A 16,658-nucleotide genomic window follows, 5' to 3' on the forward strand; every position below is an offset into this window, starting at 1 on the left:
TCTCCTTCTCGTCACTCAATGCAAATATCTTGTTTTGACAGGACAAGTACGAGTGTGCCATTTATGATTCTTTCCAGTCCCCCTCATGGGTCTCCCGGTTTACCCCATTACCTCCTGTGCTCGAGGACTTCATCACCAGGACTTTCAACAGGTTGGGACTTTTCTCTGCACTTGTTAGGTTATAGGCTCTCAGTTCCTGCAGTTTCATACATGGCCTCTATGGTTTCTGAATTACAGGTTTGTTCCTTCTTTCATTCAACAAAGTGGTATCAGCTCGACTTCGGTCACGCCACCACTTAGCTTTTGTTGTGAGCTAGGACACCTCGCCTTGACTTCAGCTTCTATAGTTCCTTCTCAAACAGGAAATGCCCCGCTTTGGAAACTGCAGCTGATTGGGCCTTCACAGAGCGCCGTGCCTGCAGTTTTCCTTCAGGATGCTTCCCAAAGCAAGTTCGTAAACTCGCAAGTTCTCTCACTCCTCTGCCAGTCTCTGCCTACTACTTTTATTACACTTTTTTGGGCCTTCCCCAGCGTACCGTCATAGTCCTTTCTCTCAGTTTGTTGATCTGTATTCATCCACAGGTCTTGTCCCTCGTCTCAGCATCATGTAGTCTTTCCACTTATAGGAATAAGCAGAGTATCTTGATGACGATAACAGATTTGGGTATGTTCTTCATATCTTTCTTCAGTGGATGTTTTTAGAGGTATGGTGGTGTGTTTCTTAGGGAGTTCCTCATCAGGACAGGAGTCCTTGTCCCCAAAGGCGGAGTCTTTCCCAGTGAGGTCCAGCTTGCTTCCAACCCAAAGGAGTGTATTGCGGTGTGGGCTCACTTCCCTAACCTCACAAGAAAAGGCTCCCTCTTGGGGATTAGTGACGGATGTTTGGGATTCATCACACTACCCAAATAAATGATACAAGTTAAAAGCATTCAGTTCAGGAAAAGGGCCACATGGACCCTTGTAGACCTGCAAAAGCAGCCTCTACAACCCTTCTGAGCCTAAGATTATCATGCTGCCCTCTATTAACAGGACGATATTGTTTTTGTGGAACATTACATCAATATTCCACAAATACACCATATAAGCATCGCAGTCAAAAAGCATTGTTGCTATGGTGTGTCCAAATGAATCCCAACTACAGAGCCGCCATCACCAATGTATACATATAATTGGTCATTTATAACGCGCTTAATACCCAGAGGTTTATAAGCGCGGACCCGGGGATCGAACCTGTATTGCTCCGCATCGTCTTGCTTCCAAGGCGAGTGCGTTGCCCATAAGCTATCCTCCCGAGACTATGTAGATATAGATGCCCAAACAAAGCTTTTAGTGCCCCTCAAATGTTTTCTATACAATCCTATGCATTTATTTTTTTAAGGCAACCGAGAAGAATGTACCAACAGAAGCTCAGTTCCCAGAGTTTGGTTTGTTTGCAGCATGATGGGTGGTATTCAAGTCTGTTCTCACATTCTTTTAAACTGTGTTTTGTTTCCTCTACACTCTGTTTCCTCCAGGGTTGTGCTTTACTCTGTTTTGTCTACCAGATCACACTGCATAGCCTCCCCTGCTCATCTCGTAGCTCTTACTAATAATCCACTCGCCCCGGCTCCCCCTAACCAGCTTCCATTCACCTCTTCTCCCATCAGGTTTCCCCTTAGACTATGGGCCCTCTCTTCCTTCCACACTCATCTTAGCTACAGCTCTGGCAAACGCTCAACTAGGGCTTGGCTCTCCTCAGAGATCCTTTGGCTACCTCTCCAGCTCCTCAGTGAATTTTCCCTCTAGTTTCTATGGCTTTGGCATATTTCCATGTCTTTCAGCTACAACACTCTGCTCTACTACTACTACTGTCCCCCATCTCTTTCCGGGTCTAAACATCTAATGTGGCTGCGGGCTGAGAGGTTACAAAGCTGTTTCTTCACCACTCCATGGAGTGAGATCACACCTACAGCTCGGGCCAGAGATTCCTCTATGTTGCATCAGCTTCTTCCTCGACACCCTTTTTGGCATCCAACTCTACATTCACTCACTGGACTATGGCTCCGGCTGCTCACTGGCTATGACAGGAGAGGTTTTTCTCTCATGGCTTCCCTTTACATTACACATAGACCCTCCCTCCATCCTTCACTAGACTTTGGCCATGTGTACTCTCTGGCTACAGTCTCAGCCAGAGACCTCAACAAGCTGAGCCAAAAGCAACAGGGGGGAGTATGTTACTCTCTACCCCCAAGCTGGTCTAGTACATAGTCACCTATTCAGAGGTGTCTGCATAGGTCAGTAAGGAGCAAGATCAGAACTGCAGAAAATTAGAGTAAAGTTTTACTGAGCTTGATGTGTAAACGGGAGGGGATATGTAAAGAACACAATATTTAGCGGGTGAGGAGTTGGGGATGGGTGGAGGGTCACGCATGGGATAGTTCTGAATTACACCAACTAGATGGGGATCCTACAACATTTTGACATTTCAGATCTATTATTTTTTTAAACTACCACATAGTTTGCAGGACATGCAATGTGGACATTGTTAGCTTTAATATGCTGGTGGCCAAGCAGTTTCCCCAATTAATGCAAGCCTGGTGGCTATGGGGTGTTCAAAATCAGATAATTGCTACCAATTATATAGATATGATCAATGAATATTTAATATTAAAAGAATATGAGGGATGAGAGATTCATGTCACATTGTTCTATCCCTTCCAGACCATATTTGTCCTTTTAAATCAGATTAATTTTGCATGCATAATATGCAAAATTCTGCGTCTCGCGTTTTGCTCCTCCTTTCTGAAAATGGAAAAAACCCCGGAAAAACAGGTATTTTTGTCTCGTTCTCTAAGATGTCACTCATACATCACAGGGCAATCGCATTTCAGACTGGTAGCTTGGGGAGTGTAAAAGTTGTATAAAAGTAGCATTAAAGTTCTTTTAATTGCTGACAGCACATCTTAAGGCAGCAGCAGTCACAGGAGCAATCGTTTGTTATTGAACAAATTGACCTAGCATTTCTTTCCTATATGGCTGCATGTGTGCTTTAATTAATGCATGTTTTATTAGAATAAATGCAGAAAAATACTGGTTGCGAATTATCTTTTTATGTGACAAAAAATAAATGTGGATAAATACAGAATAAAAGACTAAAAAATAAATATGGATAAATAGACAGAAATAAATACCAGAAAACTTCAACAGTTTAGACATACAGAACTTTCAATATAGGTACGTAGATTAAAAAAAAAAACGTTATAATTTTCAACTTTTAAACTGACTAAACTGTGCACACCTCAACCCTAAGTGTATAGCACCAACCTAACAAACTAGAGAAACAAATTCTCAAATAAACTCGCCCTACATGTTTCATTCCTTCACAGCGGATTGAATCTAGGAACTTCTTCAGGGGCTAGATTTGTGTTGCTGGCACAACATCAAGAACTCATACGGCAGTATAATTTTTGCCACCTTATGACCCACAGAATGTATTACCCTTTTCTGTGCTTGCTTGCAAGATTCACATTCTAGTGCCTCAGATTTAGGCAATGTTTTATCTCCTGCACCAACCAGGGTTTCACAATCTATAGCCTTCTCTCTGTTAAGTCTACCATCCTGAAACTCATGACAGCTTAGCAGAGACTAGCCTTCTTATTAGGCCTGCAATTCTAATGTGTGATTTGTGTATGGACCACTTGATTGCAGCAGTTGTCAGGTGCCCTGCAAAATAGAATATGGCAACGCCAGATTAGACAAATGTCAAGGTTTTCAATAACTACATTTGTGCTCAGCATGCCGTATAAATTATAAGAAGCCTTACTTGCAAATTCAATTCAACAGACTACATTCAGTCGGGAGTGGTGAAGTAGGTCTAAGGAAAAATTACATAGATCTAGTTAGCCTAACTCTGTTAATACTTAATACGGATGCTAATTTACAGTATACAGTTACCTAGAGTGCCAGTTATGCAGTCTCCAGCTCTGGATCTGCTACTTATTTGATAGTAACTCGCACAATCAGCGCGCCCATGTCATTAATTTCATAGTCTAGCAGCGTTGTAAATGCTCTTCTCCAATCTACCAAATTGCAGGTAAAATAAATCCTGGTAAAAACATTGGGGGTGTAAGTCGTTGTGCCCCTCCGCTAGCGTAAATCATCTTGCTCCTGAATATCTGCCCATGCACTCGCTCTCAATTGACTTAATGTTCTCGGCTTTGTTAATACTGTATGTCGGTGAGGGACAGCTCTGCGCTCACATTGAAAGAAGCAATGAGTCTTAATATTGAAATGGATCCAGCGTGCTGGTCTACCTGCTCAGACGTAGTGCTGCCTACACAATCAGGGGATCTGGGTGCCTAATGCTGCCATGAGCCTATAGCAGCATAGAACTTTAGTTACCTTAGGTGTATGCAGCAGTGCCATACTGGAGAGGGTAGTTATCCCGACATGTATGTTATTGTAGGAGAACCACCACTTTAATGGAGTAATCAGTTAGTGAATATGACTTAATTCAGCAAGAGTGTAGAGCCAGATAAACTCTTGACTGTGCTTAGTAATTTTTGTAAATAATTTGAAAGTCTGAAATGAAAAAGTATATAACAATACTTTCAGCTATCAAGTGCAGGGAAGGTACATGTTACAACAGGCTCTAAACAAAACCTGTCAGTATTTCACTTTGTGCCATTCGACATTTTGTTAGAAAGATAAGCTTGTGTTCTTTTCTTACTAGCCGGTTATTATTTGCATTGCTGTCTTTACCTTTCCCCAACTTCAGCAGAACTGTCAATTTTAGCTCTTCACATGTATGGCCTTTTTCAATTAAATGCTCCACCATGGGTGCTTCCAAGATTTTATTACATATTCAGCTTGTGTGTTTGCCGATTCTTGAAGTAAAGAGTAATGAGTTCTTATCAGTTGGTTTGTGATATGGCTTATCTGCCAATGAGTTAGTACCGGTTGCTGCATAGATAGTTAGATTCAGAAAATGCAGCTGAGACTGTCGCTTGACATAGTGAACTGTATGAACCCGTGGAAAATGCAAATGCTGCAGCTCTACTGCTAGATCCCTTGAAATCAATATATGCCTTAAAACAAAGTGGCACCAACTGCAACACTGAAATGGCGGTGTCAGCAGTGTGGAGCCCCTGTCCTTTTCTGTATATCGGCAAGACTGAGAGCAAACACAAAAGCTGTATATTCTCGGATATGCATTGCCCCATTTAACTTGAATGCCCCTTTACCCAGATCTCCCGCTCACCATCTTTAACTTCAGGGTTTGTCAGTCTCTCCCAGCTTGAGCCACCACCGCTCTTAATTCCCTCCTGGGATCCGGTTCGCATAAATACCCTGTCCCAGTCTGCTCGTAGTGTGCTTGCCTTCAGGAACGTCAAGGTTGGGGCTCCTCGTCAGCGTGTGTTGAACTCCGTCCCTCTAGGGACACTCAGCCTCTTGGGTAGGCTTTCTCAACTTGCCACTGTGTGAACCAGCATTCTCCCAGAGTTCCCAGCTTCTTCCTTCCAGCCAGTTTGAAATTCCTGGGTCTCTCCCTCTCTGGTTATATTGACCCCGCCCACTTTTATCACGCAATGCTGGAGCTTCCCTAGCTTCTCAGTGTAGTCTTTCCTTCATGCTGGAGTTGTGTTCTTTATAACTCCTTTTGGCTTTTTCCTCTCAGTGATTGACAGATCTTTTAGTACTATGCTTTTACTCTTCACAGTACCAGACAGATATTTTTCTTCTGGTATTACATCACAATAACATATGTAAGGGGAGTCGGATTGTCAAATGGTAGAATTGTATTGGGTTTAAGAGGATAATGAAAAGGGAGTTCCTCATAGGAAAGGGAGTCCTTATCCCCAGGACAGGAGTCTCTCCCTGTGAAGTCCTGCTTACCGCTACCCATAGGGGGAATGTTGCATAGCATGCTCAGCTCTCTAGCCTCACAGGAATGGGCTGCCCCATGCGGAACGTGACCGAATCCCTTGATTCATCACCATACTCGCACCATTTTCCAGTGGTTGCAATCTTGTGGCCAGTTAGCACAGTTATAGAAGTGCCTGACAAACTACTACCCAAAGCTTTTTGACTTTTATAGATGGGTACATATTTGTCAGACACGATAAACTACTCAATTTAATGGCACTACATTTTACTCACATAAACTAACATTGATCATTCAACCTCATCCTCCTTCAAGCAGGTATGCTGCTTGCAGAACAGATCATCCTTTCTCCTTCCCACTTTTCCAGTTTCCTGCATTTTCGACTCCTGGCTCTGGAAACTCGCCCAGCGGACTGCAAAACCCCACAATTATCCGCTGGTTGTAACTAGAGTGACAATTAAAAATTACTGGGTGAATAAGTCTCCACCCTTACTCTTGAGTACATCTCTAGTTCATCACACAACAATGTGTGCCGACTGATTCTAGAACAGCATTAGATACTGCTCTCAAAGAAAATTGACACCAGTGGGGGAATGGGGTTATATTCGCCTTCTTCTAGATCAAGATTTACAGTTTTCGCCTCCTTTGTCTCACATGCCATGGTTTGCTTTACCCCAGGCATGGGTACAAAATATCACCCTACAGACAAGCCTTAGCACCTTAAGACCACTACGGTGGTGGTGGGCCTAGTATACATGCTCATTACATAACATCAAGGGAGTAGCAACATCCTCTGTGTGCTCTTAGTGTTCTCAGTGTAAACGTTTGATTAATTATCTGGCACATGGGTTTCCTAGGACCAGTCACAGGAAATACGAAAACTATAAACAGAATAAGAGTGCAAAATCTGCTAAAATAAAAAGCATAAGCAGGTCTTGCACCTTACGAACCAGGAGACATGGGTGATTGAAAGCAGAAGTCAGATGTAGGTAGGAAAGTGGACGGTAGTTTAAAATCACAGAATTTTTTTTAAGCTCCAGTATCTTTCAACTGCATACACTCAATGATCTAATATATAATCTAATGATTAAAATTCCTAAATGCATCTAGCTCATCACTGAGTGCGTTTAGACCAAGTAGCAAAAAAAGGTTCAGTCCATGAAATATTCACCTTCAAAATCAAACAAGAAGAAACGTAACACTTCTTTTCATGGATAGCTTGCATATCATGATGGCATTAATCTGCCCAACTAAAAGCTTCTTACCAAGTGATGGCCACTGGTCTACAGTGGCAGAAGCAGCTACACTTCCTCCCCAGGGGTCAGGCTGATTTGTGGTGGCAACTGCTGATGCTCCCCATTGCTCAGTGTTCTGAGTTAACGAAGCAGAGGATGGCAGGGCATCCATAAGATCCAACAGAGATGTCTTCTGTGGAAATGAAGAAGAACAAGTTACTTTCTTACCTGGTAACGTTCTTTCGATGGGATGGTCCGACGACGTATTCCATATCTATGACAGGTAATGTCCACAGCTGTGCTGCTTCGGAAAATCTTTGGCATCTGCGTACTGCGTCGATGCGCCGTCCCCGAGGACCTCCTCCGACGGCCGACGTCACCCGATGTGATAAGTGGGACGCACGACGCCCATAGCCTCACTTATAGTTTTTTCCCAGAACGTGTGCCACCAGTTTTCTGCCAGTCAGACACACAAGGCCTTGCGGAACGCAAGCTGCAATCGCAAAAGAAATTCCGCAGCGGGGAAGGCAGGGAGGGAGCGATATGGAATACGTCGTCGGACCATCCCATCGAAAGAACGTTACCAGGTAAGAAAGTAACTTGTTCTTCGAGGGGATTGGGTCCTCCGACGTATTCCATAACTATGACAAACTCCCAAAGCAGTACCAAGCAAGGAGGTGGGAAAGAAATTAGAATACAAATTTAGCATGCCCAATCAAATTGCGGAATAGAGAACTGCCTTGCCAAAGGCCAGATCTTGCCCTCTGATGGATTCGAGGGAATAGTGACGTACAAAAGTATGTACTGAAGCCCAGGTGGCTGCATCACAGATGTGACGAATAGGAACTCCCCTCTGCAGAGCAGTAGACGCAGCCACTCCTCTGGTAGAATGGGCCCGCAAGCCAGCCGGAGGGTCCTTACCCGCCAAGCGGTAACACTCGGAGATAGCTAAAAAATCCAACGAGACAAAGTCTGTTTCGTCACAGCTTGTCCCAAACGCTTCCCAGCATAACCAATGAAAAGTTGATCGTCCACTCTGACCCGGGACATGTGTGAAATCTAAAAGCTCAACGCTCTCCGAAGATCAAGCCTATGGAGCCTCTCCTCTTCCTTACCAGGATAGAACGCTAGAAGAACAAACTTCTGGCTCAAATGAAATTCCGAAACCACCTTCGGAAGAAAAGAAGGACGAACTCTTAAGGACAACCCTGTCCTTATGAAACACAGTGAAGGGTGGCTTAACTGAAAGTGCCTGTAACTCACTCACTCTGCGAGCGGAAGTAACCGCAACCAGAAACACAGTTTTCAGAGTCAACAGCCTCAAAGGGCAAGAATGTAAAGGCTCAAATGGAACACCCATAAGAAACTTAAGAACAAGGTTCAAATCCCAACCTGGCACCAAAAAAGGTGACGGAGGGAACACATTAGTGAGCCCTTTCAAAAACTGCGAAATTAAAGGAATCTTAAAATAGGAACACTCTTCAGACGAGCGCTTAAATATGGGCAGCGCCGCCAGGTAACCTTTAATGGTCCCCACTTGCAAGCCCCTGTGGGCCAAAGAAAGCAAAAAAGACAAAACCATGGGAATGTCACATTCAAAAGGATCCACATTCTTAACTCTGCACCAGTCGCAGAACTTTCTCCAACGGCAACAGTACAGAGACTTTGTTGCAGGCCGCCTGGCCGAGAGCAACACCTCAATCACGTCTTCAGGGAGGTCCCAATCCTTATACCTCAACCTTTCAGAAGCCAAGCGTGAAGATTGAGGGATATGACCTCTGGATGGAGAACCTGACCCCCCCTCCCGTGAGAGAAGATCGTCTCGGTAGGGAAGACGACGTGGAGGGCAGATGAACAAGTCTAGAAGGTCCGGGTACCACGTCCTCCGGGCCCACGCCAGAGCAATGAGGATCATCCGGGAACCGAACCTCCGTAACCTCTGCAGCACTTGCAGGATGACGGGGACTGGAGGAAACGCGTACAGCAGTGGGAACGACCACTCCACCACGAACGCGTTTCCAAAGGCTCCTTTAGGAGGAAATTCCCGCGAGCAAAACCTTTCGCACTTCCGGTTGACACTGGAGGCGAAGAGATCCACTTGAGGGGTCCCCCTAAGGGCAAAGATCTCCAGTAGAATCTCCTGAGCCAGCTCCCACTCGTGAGAGATCGTGCTCTGCCTGCTCAGAGCGTCCGCCGTCTCGTTGTCGTCTCCTGCCAGATGAACCGCCGAGATCGAAACTTCCTGCTGGATGGCCCAGAACTCGAGCTGCATCGCCTCCGTGCACAGCGGAAGTGACCCTGCCCGCCCCCCCCCCCTTTTTGTTGAGGTAGTGCATGGCCACTTGTTGCCCGTTAGAATCAGGACACTATTTCCGCGCACAGTCGGCAGAAAAGCCTTCAGGGCTAGCCTGACGGCCCTCAGCTCCAACAGATTGATATGGAGTCTGGACTCCGACGGAGACCAACGAGCGCTCACTGTCAACTCGTTGGCATGAGCTCCCCATCCCGTGAGGGATGCGTCCGTCACGATCGTCACCTCCGGCCAGGGCAGCCAAAATGGGGCCCCCTTCATCAGATTGCCCTCGACGGCCCACCACAGAAGGTCCCGGGCTACCGAGGACGGCACCTGAACAGGGTCTGACAGCCTGCCGGAGGACTGAGACCACTGGAGCTTGAGTGCTCACTGCAAAGATCTCATCTGCAGACAAGCCTCTGGCACCAGAAGAATGCAGGATGCCATGAGGCCGAGCAGTCTCAAGAACTCGGACGCTGGGAGATTCTGGGCAAACTGAAACTTGTGCACCATCTGCTGAATGTGAAGAGCCCTCACCTGAGGAGGAAAACACTGCCCCAAGGACGTGTCGAGCACTGCTCCGATGTACTGGAGCCGCTGCGTTGGTGTCAAATGGGACTTCTTTAAATTGAGGGAGAAGCCCAGTCTGTGAAGGGAGTGGCAGGTGACGGACAGATGATCCAGGACTTGCTTGGGAGCGCTCCCCCTGATCAACCAATCGTCCAGGTAGGGGTAGACGTGAATCCCCCCCCTTTCCTGAGATGCGCTGCCACCACCACCATGAGCTTGGTGAAAACCCTCGGGGTGGAGGTCAATCCGAATGGCAGGACCCGAAACTGAAAGTGCGAGTCGCCAACCACGAACCTCAGGTACTTCTTGTGCTTGGGGTGGATCAGCACATGGAAGTAAGCATCCTTGAGGTCGAGAGACACCAACCAGTCCTGAAGTTGAAGGGCCTGGAGGACTTGAGAAAGAGTCACCATCTTGAACTTGTCCTTCCTGAGGAGTTTGTTCAAACCGCGCAAGTCCATAATGGGTCTCAATCCCCCGTCTTTCTTCGATATCAAAAAATAAGGGGAATACCATCCCTTGTTCCTCTCCGCTACAGGCACCAGTTCTATGGCGCCTTTCTCCAGCAGTGCTTGAATTTCCTGCGCAAGGAGCGGAACCGGACTCTTCAAAGAGAGGCTCCCAGGTGGATTGTCGTGAGGCCTCTGCCGAAAAGGAAGACAGTAGCCGTGGGTTATGATCTCCAGAACCCACACATCCGAAGTAATGGCTTGCCACGCTACAAGATGCTGCGCCAGCCTTCCCCCCAACCGGCGAACCATGGGACCTGGCCTCATGACTGAGTGGTAGTGGCTGTGGTGTTGCCGAGGGCAAAGAGGCAACTGCCCGAGCGGCCTTGGCACCTCGAGTACCTTTATTTCCACCTCTGGCACTGTTACGATGGCCTCTGACTGCTAGGCCCTCGCTTTACTGAAGGACGAGTAATAGCGAAAGGAACCTCCCCTCCATTGCTGTCCCCTAGGACGAAAAGGCGGAGGTTGGCGAACTGCAGCGCCCAATGACTTTGCTGCAGCTTTGGAGGTCTGCAACCTCTCAAGGCTCTAGTCAGCCTTGCTGCCAAAAAGGTGTTCACCGTTAAAGGGCATGTTGAGGAGCCGGGACTGCACATCAGGAGCGAACCCAGACTTCTGCAACCACGCAAACCTGCGCATTACGGTGCTCGCCGCCATGGACCGGCTGACACAATCCGCCAAGTCCAAACCCGACTGAACGGCCTCACACATGGCATCCTTGCCATCCTGAACCATAGCAAGGAAACCATCCCGTTCCTCCCCTTCGGGAATATGTTCAGCCGCTAATGCAACACAGTTCCACAGAGTGTGTGTGAGAAACGAGACAAGGCACATATGGAGTTGGCCGCCTGAAGCGCCATACCCCCCGAAGAAAACACTTTCTTCGCCCAGCCGTCAAAACGTTTGTCGTCCCTATCCGGAGGGAAGGTAGGATATGACACCTGCTTTGCCGGGGCCGTAGCCGCCTGCACCACCAAACTCTCCGGAGTGGGGTGCCTAGACAAGTAGCAGGGGTCGCTACTGGCTGGATGGTATTTTCGCAACAAAGACTTGCCCACTGCCGGGAGACTCTCCGGAGCAGTCCAAGCCGCAACCACCCTTCTCTGCAGAGCCATATGAAAAGGCAAAACCGGGTCAGTGGGTGGACCGAGATCAAGGATGTCCGTGAGATCATCCTGAACTCTCCTAGGGGAGCTGACCAACCCAAGTACTCGGTAACCCGAGACATAAGGCGCCGATATGAAGAATCGGCATGAGTGCCAGGCTCCGGCCTACAAAACTCCACCTCCAGAGAGGTGTCCAGACCACTGGCATCATGCAGCGACTGCCGCAGGTCATCAAACTGGCTATGGCCCGAGATAAGTTCATCGGGAACCGTAACCGGAACCAAGCCGCCATCAGAGCCTTCATCACCCTCAGAAATGTACTCCAGGCGGGGAGAGGAAGACCTCTGGGGACCAAAGTAGTGCCTGACCTTAGCCAGAGACTTTCTAGGGGCAAACCCTGTGCCACGGGGCCCTTCCGACACCACCGCCTCGAAAGGCGTTGAGGGCGCCGAACGAGTCGGCGCCGGCAGAAAAGGCGTCGACGTCGAGCGAATCGCCATCGACAGCTGCAGTGCCGCCAGCATCAGCGGCGTCAACACAGGCCTCGAAGCCGGAGCTCCGAGCGTGTCTCTCAACGACCTAGGTGCCGACGGCGTCGAAGACCCCCTCGGAGGCGGAGCCTCGGGAGAAATCGTCGACGACCTCCGCGCCACAGGCGTTGACGTCTTCTTCGAAGACGGCACAGGATCACGCGGTCTTGAGCACATCGAGGACCGGGACCTGGAACGGGCATGGCGAGAACGGCTACCCTTGTCGAGCGGGACCTCTCCCACGAGCCGTGCCGACCACCCGAGCCCGAAGGCGTACGAGCGGTGTCTCTCGACCGGTGCCGACCGACCCCACTCGGAGGCACGGACGGACCGGTGCCCTGCGATTCAAGAATCGCTAGCATCTGCTTCCAGAAGGAATCCCATTCCTCCGGTGTCGCTTGCATGGAGGGATAAGCGATCCGCCGACGGGCGGAGTCCTCCGAAGAGGACGGGGAAGGCGACCTATGCCGACGCTTCCGGGAAGGCCTCGAAGAGGCGGAGGAGTGGCGAGACAGACTCCTGGAAGGAGACCCACTGGACTTCTGACTATGACGCGGAGAGTCGCCCCTCGAGTCATCCGTCGAAAGCCCCGCAGACCTCGACTTCCAGGGCTTAGACAACCAGCCTACCGACAGCTTCTTCTTGCGTTCCCGCAAGGCCTTTGTCGTGAGCGACTGGCAGTCAACAGTCGTCCGTTTCGTGGGCCTCCCCGAGGCACCAGAGGCAGGCGTCGTGCGAGTCCGTGACCGACATCTTGGACCCACAGTCCCCGCATTTCTTGAAGCCCGGACGCGGGGTTGAAGACGAAGAAGACATTGCCACGAACAGGTCTTCACAACAAACTGAACAGGTTCAACGAACCAAGAATTGAAAACAGCAAACTCCAATGAGTCGAGGCGTACCGAGATTCACGAAGCGAACACGTTCGCGGAAAAAACGGAACTGAGGCTATGGGCTTTGTGCATCCTACTTATCACATTGGGTGACGTCGGCCGTCGGAGGAGGTCCTCGGGGACGGCGCATCAATGTCATCGACGCAGGACGCAGACGCCAAATATTTTCCGAAGCAGCACAGCTGTGGACATTACCTGTCAGATATGGAATACGTCGGAGGACCCAATCCCCTCAAATACCTTTTTACATGCACAACCAACAAAAACTCAATCCACGTAACATACCGATTTTAATCTTCCAATCACATGCAGGGGCCAGATTGAAACTATGAACATATCAAAAGTTATACATGCAAGTATTGTTCTTCCAAGATAATTTTCTGCTTACCACCCATTCTTTGATTGGGGTTCTCAATGCCATGCAGTTACCAAGGTTAAAAATATTTATAACAGTTGATTATAGAATGCACCATCAACCCTGTTCGGCTCAATGTAACACTGGATGGGTTTGGGTTGCTTTATACAGAGGAGTAACTAGTTAGAAAGGGAGAGAGGGCAAGACATTTAGGTGTAAGCAGAGGGTCCAACCTCAGTGCTCATGAGACGATGCTTAAGTATTAAAAAAAGAGTGGCTCATAATGATGTTTTTGACATAGGGTGCTAGGGCGTTTCACTGGATCGTGGCAAGGAGGGAGATTAATAGACTGGGAAGGATGTCATGGTGCTGGAACAGAGGCTGTGAAGAGAAGCAGGCGATCAGAGTTTGCCAGGTACAAACGTGTAAACTCACACAATGAATTATAGTTTAGTATTAGGAAATGCGATGAGAGTGCTGGATAACAAAGCCACACGACATGAGTTGGTAAAAAGAAGTATGTTAAGAATAAGTAAGAATGTAGAGGATGTGTGGGTAGTAAAGTAGAGGTATCTTGTTAAGCGTTGAGAAGGAGCAGAGATTGCCCAGGGAGAGTCTGGAACAGTAGTCTAGGCAGCTCAGTACCATAGTTTGTATGAGGGTTTGGGGTAGTAGGTGAGGAGCAGGCATATTTTTCTGATGTTACGCAAGTTAATTCTGGTCACAGTAGAAATAATGAAGAAAAGACTGCACTGTTGCGTGTCTTCGGCAATCGGGAGTGTATGTCAAGTGCAAGTTAGATGGTTGAGAGATGGGGGAGCACTGGAAGCAGGGGGATAAGCTTACTTTGGTCTTGGAACAGTTTACATAGGTCATTGAAATGCCATCCAGTGGTGGCTAGAGAGACGAACAGTAATGTACACAGAGGTGACGAGTCAACCTAGGAGGAAAATATTTGTCTGTCATCTCCAAAGAGATGGTAGGAAAATGCAAAGGCGATCAGTTGCTCAATGGAAGAGGTGAAGAGTGAAGACTAAAGGCCCAAGGGGAGAGGCATGTGGGACACTGACAAGAGGGTGGTTAGGTCAAAAGGTATCCATGTTACAGGACAGGTGCAAGGCATGAAGCAATACAGTTCAGAGCAGTGGCCTGAGATGCCAAGGCCAGAGGGGATCAGGAGGAGAGCAAAGTGACCCATCATGTTAAAGGCAGCAGAGAATAGAGGAGATGTGGAAACGGTGAGCAGAGGATAGAAAATTCGAAAAATGTGCAATGGTTGTTTCTACAGAATGACTGACAGAATATGGAGGTTTATGATAGGAAGACAGCGTAATAAAGATTGGTAATTCAAGGATAGTATTTTGGAGTAGTTAGGGGAAAGGGATGAATGCTGTTAGGACAGTTTCGGGTCAGCCAATGACTTCTTGGTGATTGGTAAAACAGTAGCAACCATGAAAAATAAAGTACATGAAAATGCTAGTACATTATGGGTATCTTCATTAAGTTCTTATGCACTAAATACCTAAGCTTACATGCAAGCTCTCAGAACATTTAAGTAGAACTAAATTCTGTGACAAATATTTGAAAATGCACAAAACACAGAAAAGAACAAATCGTCAGCCAATCCAAATCATGAAAAATGTCACTTAGCCAGCCAAGTTGATCTGGAGTACAATCACAACGCAATGACAGCAAAGGTTGTTTCATTTGTACTGCTAAGTGGAAGATATTCCTTTTGAAAGTGCTTTATTTACAAAATGCATAAAAAAGCCAACCTATGAGTAGCTGTAAAATAACACAATCCGACATAAAAATAAACTATAAGCAAGTACTAAAAAAAAAAAAACTACAAACATTATCACAAAAGCACTGAACTAAAAACCTAATCAAACCAAAAATCTATAAATAAAATACTGAGGTAAAAAAAAAAAATGATTTTTACACCTATGGAAGAGAGAACAAACAACCAGTGTTCAAGTCTTTGAGAAAGGATAGAAGAGTAGCAAGAACCCATCTTACCCTCGAAGGTTATCACCAAGAGGATCCCCATCACCCTTCTTCCCCTCAGGGTGGACATGCAACACAGGACTTCCTTAACTCACTATGGACCCCTACATTCCGAGCTAAAGGATAGCTCAGAGGAAGACCACAACCAGCCCGAGTGCCTCTTACAGACGCTTTTCCTTACCTCCCTTTCCCAACGCCAGGCTAATCTGCTCCCCATTGCTATTACCCAATGCTGACTTGCATGTTTACATGCGCCCTACACCATAAGTAATTTCCACTTTCACGTCTGTACATTTAATATCGACCTACAAGCATATATATATATATATATATATATATATATATATATATATATATATATATATATATATATATATATATATATATATATATATATATATATCAAAGTAGTCCTTTTAGGGCTTGTATCTGCTTAGTCACATGCTTTGCATAGGCTGCCATCAAGTAGTTGGCTCAGCGTATTAGTGTTTCTCGAATTCGAAAAGAGTGTGACAACAGTGTTGTTCCTGCCACAATACTCATTCTACATGTACAGGGACGCATGATTCTTCACGTGCCGACATGCACACATAAGTACATATGAATTGGCTGTATACTTTCGACTCCTTCCATGAAGGCTTTAACCACTGGCATTCTCCACCAGGATACCTTCGGTTGGGATGCACTACAAGCTGCTAGGGGCACTGAGTGAGTTGTATACTACGCCGGAGTATGGTAGGAATAGGAGGTTTGTTACAATGCATGTAGGTGCGCATTCAGTGGGAAAAACATTGTTTTCACCAGAGAACATTTTCACTTGCTGTAATGATCCCTCATATTTGGTTTTCTGGCCTCTTTTTGTATCTCTGTACATCTTTCAGGTAATTGTAGATATCTAAACCCTGACTTCAGGAGCCATGCTGCCAGGTTCAGTGTCTATGGGCAGATATGAGCCAGTTTGCCTTGTTGTGCAAGTAGGAATTTCACTGGGTGTAGTTTGATTGGTTGTTGACAGGCCATCCTTACAAGGGGAGGATACCAGTGTCTGTCTGGCCCACATTAGTGCAATTAGTATTCGCATTGCAATTTCATATTTGTGAATCACTTTACAGAGTAAAGGAGTTGGAAGGCACGGGGTGTAGAAGGGGGCGCCTAAGCAAATATTCATGACCAAGTAATCCATAGGGCATTCTAAAGCAGCCCCTTTTGTGGGTACCTGGATGCAAAAATGTGGCATTCTTTTATTTTGCGCTTTTGATAACAGATCTGCTATTGGCAACTCCCACCTCCTGAA

At 46.9% G+C, this 16,658-nt stretch overlaps 1 protein-coding gene across 3 annotated transcripts in view; it reads right to left on the reverse strand.

Annotated features, from left to right (window-relative positions):
• Positions 1 to 16,658, reverse strand: part of EPN2 (epsin 2) — a 592,428-nt gene that overhangs the window by 216,595 nt on the left and 359,175 nt on the right. For 2 of the 3 annotated variants that reach the window (XM_069645678.1, XM_069645675.1), the window contains exon 6: positions 7,129 to 7,291. In XM_069645678.1, coding sequence (XP_069501779.1) covers positions 7,129 to 7,291 — 163 coding nt within the window. The remainder of the gene's footprint in view (positions 1 to 7,128; positions 7,292 to 16,658) is intronic. The other variant, XM_069645677.1, reaches the window with a different exon arrangement.

This window comes from Ambystoma mexicanum, chromosome 2p, assembly GCF_040938575.1.
Source record: "Ambystoma mexicanum isolate Mex_15411 chromosome 2p, UKY_AmexF1_1, whole genome shotgun sequence".
Classification (NCBI taxonomy): domain Eukaryota; kingdom Metazoa; phylum Chordata; class Amphibia; order Caudata; family Ambystomatidae; genus Ambystoma; species Ambystoma mexicanum.